Below are 7,776 nucleotides of genomic sequence, written 5' to 3'. Positions count from 1 at the left end.
AAGAGACCCTCTTCTTAAAATGGTCAGAAATCACGAAGAAGTGGGCAAAGGAGCATTTCTGTACAAAGCAGCGGAGGAGGCTGCTGAAAAACTCGGACTTGATTTCAGTATTGGGGGTGAGCAAAATGCATCAAATCTTATCTATCTCGAGTACTCACTTCTGAAAGCCCGGATTAAGAAAGCACAAGAGAAAAACTTTCGTGAACAGCTCCTAGATAAGAGGATGCACGGTGCTTCCACAGAAATGTGAAGGATCAGTCAATGTCTTTTGAACTAACGTTTGCTTTCCTTAAATCGCCCGGATTGAAGTCTGGTACAGAGGGTATCATTTTTGCATGCCAAGAGTGTGTCATTTCCACCTTAACATACCGTCGCCACATTTTGAGCCAAGACATTCCCTGATGATAGCTGCAGGGCGTGCCATGCACACCCCGAGCATTTAGCTCACATACTATCTAGTTGTCCCACTTTCGCGGGAACGACCTACATTCAAAGGCACATTGCGGCACTAAGAGTGCTTTATTACCATCTCTGTCACTCCTACGGCATTCACCTTAATATCGCTCCTCTAAATGCTCCTACGGAAATTGAGTCAATTGTCGAGAATGGGAAGTGCCGCATATACTGGAACTTTATATTCTGGACAATTGTTTCTGTTGCTCACTCGAGGCCTGACATGGTTCTTCTTGACTTCGGGAAGCGAACCATGTTCGTTATCGAATTTTCGGCACTAGCTGACAAAAGCATCATAGCCAAGGAGAATGAAAAGAAAGAGAGGTATCGAGACCTTATAAGGGAGTTGCAACGATTGTACCCGGAGTATTCTGTTAAACTGATTGTCCTTATCATCGGCGCTCTTGGACGTGCCAAGCTTTCACTTGCTAATGGCCTAAAAAGCATCCCTGCGTGTCAACAATATGCTAGAACACTTGCGGGAAAAATGCAGAAAGCGGTTGTCCTTGGGTCACTCCTTGTTCTTAGGGTGCACGAGGCTTTAGCTGGATCGTCGTATTGATTCCTTTACAGACTGTAACCACCTATCTCACGGTTGTGAGACGTGGTTGTGGCAGAAATTTTACCGCGATTGCACTGGAAGCGGGTGCAATTTTTCAGATTAGTACCCGCTCCCGGCGAAATCCTGCGGTTGTCCTTATGACAAATTTTATATATAAATATATATATATATATATATAATGCACTTTATACCTGAAGGTATAAACAGACATAAATTATAAATAATTATTTTCGAGTTTTATCCTCAAACACTCAATTTAATTTATCCGTGAGTCTCAAAAATTAAAAAAATGTTTACAATATTAATTATGAATCATTAATTTTAAATTTGCCGTTTATGACAGGTGCGCTACTAGAAATTTTGGATACTTTTAAATTGCTAATTTCTAAATGAAGTCGTCTAAAATGTCGAGATCTTACTAAAGGTTGCGTTGATATAAGTACTTTATTAAGACGATTTTAGGAAACATTGATTAAGAAAAGGAAATGTGGAAAATGACTTGGACTTAAAATAGTCCATTTTTTAGCAATCCCCCTAAATATAAAAGTTAAACTGTTAATTATACATAAAATGAATTATAACAAATTATTTCTCGAAGTGAAATATGAAAAACAATCTCACACATTTAATTTAGAGTCATTGTACATGTATATGTCATTAAAGAAGGTCTCTTAATTTGCAAATTAGTTATGAATTCAAATTTAAATAATTTTTACAATACAAATTTACCTGCTTCCGAACGAGAATGCTGGTGCCCTTCCACGTTTAGAGTCAGGTACAGTTTTACCTGCAATATGAAATTATACAAAGAGAAATGTATCTAAACTTTTATCAAAATTAAAACTTTAACAATTTTATTTGAATAATTTTTTATTCTGTTATTATTTTCATATTTTTAACATTCTAACAAATTGAAAATAAAAAGTACCCAGTAGTGGTGGAAGAGTGACACAAGCAGGCCCTGGACTGTTAAATTCGGCAGCGATTGGTCCTCTCCTTTTCGTAGGCGTCCATGGCCTTTGTGTCAAACCACCCATTTTCAGACCAAATCGAAGGACGCTCAGTCGTGTATTTTATTTTGCTTATGTTCTCTGAAAAAAAGAAAAAAAGAATCATTTGTGATCCAGTTTAGTTCAGAATAATTTGCAGATTTACCCAAAAACCTGATTTAAACATCGTAGTTTCAGGCTTCTAAATCACCATTTAAAGTTAAAATTGAATTTGGCTCGAATTATCAAACTTTTGCGAAAATAATCCTAAAATTTTAGTTTATTTATTTGGAAAGTTATACGTAACAATGTTAACTTTCTATTTTGAGGTTGTTAGTGAAAGGAAATTTAGTTATAGTTTTTGAAAAAGAAACTATATTTGGAAACGAAGTACATCTAGACAAACCGAAAATATTTGGTTTACGTTCACCGAATTCTGGTCTCTGATGAACAAGAAGTATTGATAAGTATTGGATCTATTAGTTTTTTTATGCGTAACCATTGGAAATCCAATATTTGTTCGCGAAGAAAGTACTGGATCCTATTTTCAACAATCCTCCTTTTTCAGAATGCGTGAACCTAGAAATGGCCACTTGGCGAAGGGGAACAAAGTTACGTTGAATTTATAAATTTTGTACAAGTGAACCTATGAGTAGTGCCGTTTTCGGGGCCGTAGGAGAGTGCGATTCTGAGAGCGCGATTGAGCGAGACTTAGGAGAAGTGGCGCTATTCGTAGCAGCACTACTCGTTGGTTCACCTGTATTAAATCTAGCTTACTGCAGACGTTATACCTCAGCAAGAACTTTAATACTTCCCAGTTAACATGTTTTGCAGTTATTGTATAACAAAAGGCTAAAACTGTTCTGTAAAATTTACACTTAGGTAAGAGATCATAATGTAACCAATTTTCAGACAACAAATGTGGTCTTCGGGGTCCCTGAATTGTGAAATCGACCTCGAATTTTGACAGAAAGAGAATTTTTTATACGAGTCATGAAGTTCCTTATAAGAACATGCCCGATGACGGACATTCACGCGTCGCCCACCGTGTCGATCTCGATGAGACCTTAAGCCGAAACGGTAGGTTTCACTTAGCACCTAAATGACTGCAGCGACAACTATAACAAAATCGGAAATACAGCCTAGTGCCCCTTGGCTAATATAATTACAAACGCATATCCGAAAATTGGTAGTATTTCGTTGGTAAAATTGATGACCTGTTAGAGCGAGAAACTTAGCAACGAGAGAGACAGAAAATCTCCAACTATTTTTATTGCGCCCTCGCGTTTGGTTATACTTACCATTACTCGGCTTACCTGCTCAACTGCAGGGAAATATGAAAAATTGACAAAGATTTCATCTACGTATTTGCTATGTATTATATCCGCATGAGAAATAATGGATTGAAATCCCATGAAAGAAAAAACACAAAATTCGCAAAATTGTAATATAAATAATTAAATTATTTTGGTATTCATAAAATCTACTTTTATAACCTCAGACATATGTAAAATACTGAATGTAAAGAAAAATACTTGAAAACATACTTGCAGAGTGTCTAGCGTTTGTGGAAAAAAAATTCAGGACTTTTCCAAATTTTTCAGGACAAAAAATCATTTGTTTAGGTGCCTTTCTAAAAATGTGTCAAATGCGAAATTTATCATACGCCCCCAAACTCAGATTTTATGGTCAAAAACCGTTTTTGGTAATTGTCCATTTTACCACTGTGAAAATCACAGAACTGAAATTGATATTATTTTTAAGTTATGCTTTTATTTATTCCTTTAACTTTAGCGAATATAATGACATTTTTAGTATCCAATAATTTGTTGTTGTTAATATAATTAAAGTGAGTTGAATTCCGTATGTAATAATCTCTTTTGGAAAGATTCAATTTCTACCTATATTTTCAAACGAATAGTTCTATTTTCAACTAAAAAGAGAATTTAAAAAAAAAATACTTTAACAAAATAGTTGAAGAATTTTTAACCAAAGATGAATTTTTAACTAATATGATGAATCTTCAAGCAAAAAAATAAATTTCTAACAAAGGAGGTCAAATTTCGATTGAAAGACACAAATTTTCAACCTGCAAGATAAAATTTCTACAAAGAAGTTGAATTTCCAACCCTGAATTATTAATTTTTTTACCAAAAAGACAAATCTTCAGCAAAATAATTTAATTTCTAAACAAAGAGAAGAATTTTAAATAACAATAATGAATCTTTAACCAAACAAAGATTTTAACAAAGTAGTTCAACTTTTAACCCAGAAGTTTGATTTTCTTACCAAAAAGACGAATTGTCAACAAGTAAAAATTTTTCAGTCAATAAAGAAAAAAAATGTCATCCAAATTGATGAACTTTCGCAAAAGAGTTAATCTTGAGTCAAACAGTTGCAGTTTAATCAATAAAGAAGAAATTTCTTTCCAAAAAATTATCGTTCTACAAATAAATACGAAGTTCTAACTGAAACAGATCAATTTTCAACCAAAAATGGAAAACTATCATATTCAGGTAGAAGTAGTAGTAGTTAAATTTTCGTTGTAAAAAAACAACAATTTTTGGCCGAAAATTGACTAGCTAAATTTCTAATTAAAAATGATAGTTTTCTAAAAAAAGAAAATAATTTTCAACGAATAAAATAATAGTGGATGTGTCAAACACAAAGGATTACTTCCTCATCAACTTGTTGATTTTGCAACCTAATAATAAAATTCTTAACTAAAAGTATAATCTTCAAGAAGAAACAACTGACGAAAATTAATATGAATAAAAGGCCAATAACTTACAAACAAAAAATTATATCAGGGTTCTTTACTATATTCTACTCAAATATACTGCAGTAGCTTTAATTTATTGATGCAATATTTTACTTAATTTGGTAAAATCCGGAAGCTACAATTTGGCCACATTTTAGAACTTATTAACTAACATCATGGATTTTGTTTATTCCTTAAACAATTGAATTTCTCAGAATTACACTTAAACAATTTTTCACTTGGCAAATTTTGAAAATAATTATCCTTCTTTTTAAAAATAATATGTTTCATCTTACCGAATCCAGACGTTTTGATACTGAGACTTTTTGTTTTCTTATTATTAACTTAAGCCTCAACCAAAACAGACTAATTAAAAAAAATGAACTTGCCTCAAAAAAGCTGAATTTTTAACAACAACAAAAAATTTCAGTCAATAAAGAAACAAAATCTCAACCATAATGTTTAATTTTCAATCCAAAAAGACGAATTTCCTGCAAACCAGTTTACAGTTTTTAATCAAAAGATATGAATTTTTAACAAAAAGTTAAATTTTTGTAAACAAAAATATGAGTTACCTACTTCTAACACAAAAATGTATTTTTTAACAAAAATTGTATTAACTAAACAGTTCAATTTTCAAACAAAGAGATTAATTTTTCACCCAAGAAGATTTTTTTTCAACAAAATATATGATTTTTCACAAAAATATTTAAAATTAAAGAATTTTCAACCAACGAAATTAATTTTTAACCAAACGTAATTTTCATTAGAAACTCAAAAAATGTGTAGTGAATTATTAATTTGGACAAAATTCGAGTATGTGTAAGATCTACTTAGAAGTTTTGAAAAGATTCCAAAATAATTTAAAGCATGAAACAATTTTTTTAAATTTAAAACAAAACGTAGATTTTAGAAGATTCTGAACACAATATTTAGAAGCTTTCTAAGTCTTTTGAAAAGCTTCAAAAGAATACAATAATTTTATCCAAATTCCCAGGAAAACTAAAAATTAATTTCTTGTTAAAAAATTATTTTCAAAAATATTAAAATTTTTTTAAATTTAAAAATAAAATATGGAAGATTTGAAAGTATTTTTTTTACTTTGCCAGATTTTCAAAAAATTGCAGGTAAAATTCAAGTTCCAAGAAAATAACAAAATTGGCAATAGATTCCTGGAAAATTATTTAATGATTTTTTTTCATTTTCAAGAGTATATTTAAAAAGATTTTAGAACAATTTTTTATGTATAACTAAAGTTTTCTAATTGCTTAAAATAATATAATTTTTTAAATTTATAATTTTTAAAATAATTTTATAATTCAAAATTTTGGCTCATTTTTTCAAACCGCCCCCTCCCCTGAAATGCGTTTTAAAAATATTTTATTTAGAGGTGGCGCAAGCCCCATGAAGTGTAACAGATATTTCCTATAAGAACAAAAACTTTGTTGTACATTTTATCCAGACTCGTTAACATAAGGTACATCGAGTTGAAACTCAACATGTGTTTTTACGACTAGCAATAGAATAAGAATAAAAACTTATTTTTCAAATATGACCCACATAAGTTTGTTTTATACACTTCCAAAAAAAACCCCGTACGTGAACAATCTCGACCCAGAACTTAGCTATGTATATACATCTGAAACTTGTGAAAAAATACAGTAATAGTTCTAGTGAAAAACTTAAAACAGTTCTGGATACCTCTGAGCAATATCTCTAGGAATTGTATTCATTTTAAATACTACATTGTGATTAAACATCGTGTGTTTATTATAAATAAAAGTATTAGTCGGAAAGAAATTTCAAGTTTAACAAAAATGTTAATAATGTGAAAAATTTGTATTACGTTTAAATAGAATATTGGGGAATTTTTAATTTCTTTAAAAAATGCTTCTTGTGTACAATAGAAATATTGAAGAGGTTTATATCCAGGCGGGGTCATCGTAGGGACCCTGTAGCAAGGAACGCGCGGATCGGGCAGCTGTCTGCGCGAGAAGAGAGAGACAATTCCGTTCCAAATCAAGATACTATACCAAAATTTACTACAGCTTCGCGCTTCGGTATGCGAATAGTGCTTGTTGACATTTTGAAGTGGTTAGCGACCCTGTAAAGAGGGATGCGCCAAACAGGCAGCTGAGTGCGGATTGGTTGAGCGGGAAGAGAGCGATACTTTCGTTCCAACAGCAGATACTGTAAGTTATTGAAATTTGCTATAGCTTCACGTTTCGGTACCTTCGATATGATTAGTTTTCGTCCTGTTTGTTGCCGTTTAAATACATTGCGCCTTCTACCGCTGGCTCTAACTTCCGTTCTAATTCCCCCCTCCACACAGCCTTTGGCGCGTCCCTCACTACAGGGTCCCTAGCTCCAACTTCAGCTCCAATTCCCCCTCCAAGTAGCCTTTGGCGCGTCCTTCACTACAGGGTACCTAGGGCATCGTAAATTTTCCCGCAATACCTGGGACCACTACATAAAGGCGGACGCTTGTCTTTTCCTCAGGGTGACCAGATGACTGGGTAAGAAAAGCAGGACACCCCACTCCTTACCACCTCCCACCATTAATTCTTTTCCGCCCCTAGCCCAATTTGGTGCGTTATTTGAAAATTAAAAGTGTTTATCCTGTGATTATAACCTGTGAATAATAAATATAGAAAACGAAACTCACAGCGACAGATTATTATTTACGAGACTAAGAAACTCAAAATAAAACTTAAAAAATTTAATTAAACATAACCTTGCAATGGTACTTACGTTAGATTTGTACAGTGACAGAGACATAGGAACACTTTCCCCTTTGCAGTCATTGGAATAGTAAAGTGAAGAACGAGAACGGGTAATACAAACCGAATATATAGCAAGCTATGGCTTTTTATACGATCAGTAGTAGGACTTCGGGCCGTTTCGCAGTCGAAAATCTAACGGACTTCTTTTTCCATCGACGAACGTTAAAAAAGAGGACTATTCGTTTTTCAGCTTTCGACACGGTCTCGGACTCCCATCGCAGTTTCAAC

The 7,776-nt window shown here is 33.0% G+C and overlaps 1 protein-coding gene across 5 annotated transcripts in view; it reads right to left on the bottom strand.

Moving 5' to 3' along the window:
- LOC117173377 (outer dense fiber protein 3B-like) overlaps positions 1 to 7,776 on the bottom strand; it is a 195,558-nt gene that overhangs the window by 133,883 nt on the left and 53,899 nt on the right. For all 5 annotated transcript variants that reach the window (XM_033361902.1, XM_033361900.1, XM_033361898.1 and 2 more), the window contains exons 2-3: positions 1,944 to 2,106; positions 1,745 to 1,802 (exon numbers count right to left, since the gene is read on the bottom strand). In XM_033361902.1, the coding sequence (XP_033217793.1) occupies positions 1,745 to 1,802; positions 1,944 to 2,052 (167 nt within the window). In that variant the 5' untranslated portion in view covers positions 2,053 to 2,106. The remainder of the gene's footprint in view (positions 1 to 1,744; positions 1,803 to 1,943; positions 2,107 to 7,776) is intronic.

This window comes from Belonocnema kinseyi, chromosome 5 (assembly GCF_010883055.1).
Source record: "Belonocnema kinseyi isolate 2016_QV_RU_SX_M_011 chromosome 5, B_treatae_v1, whole genome shotgun sequence".
NCBI lineage: Eukaryota > Metazoa > Arthropoda > Insecta > Hymenoptera > Cynipidae > Belonocnema > Belonocnema kinseyi.
This window is presented reverse-complemented; position numbering and strand designations above follow the sequence as displayed.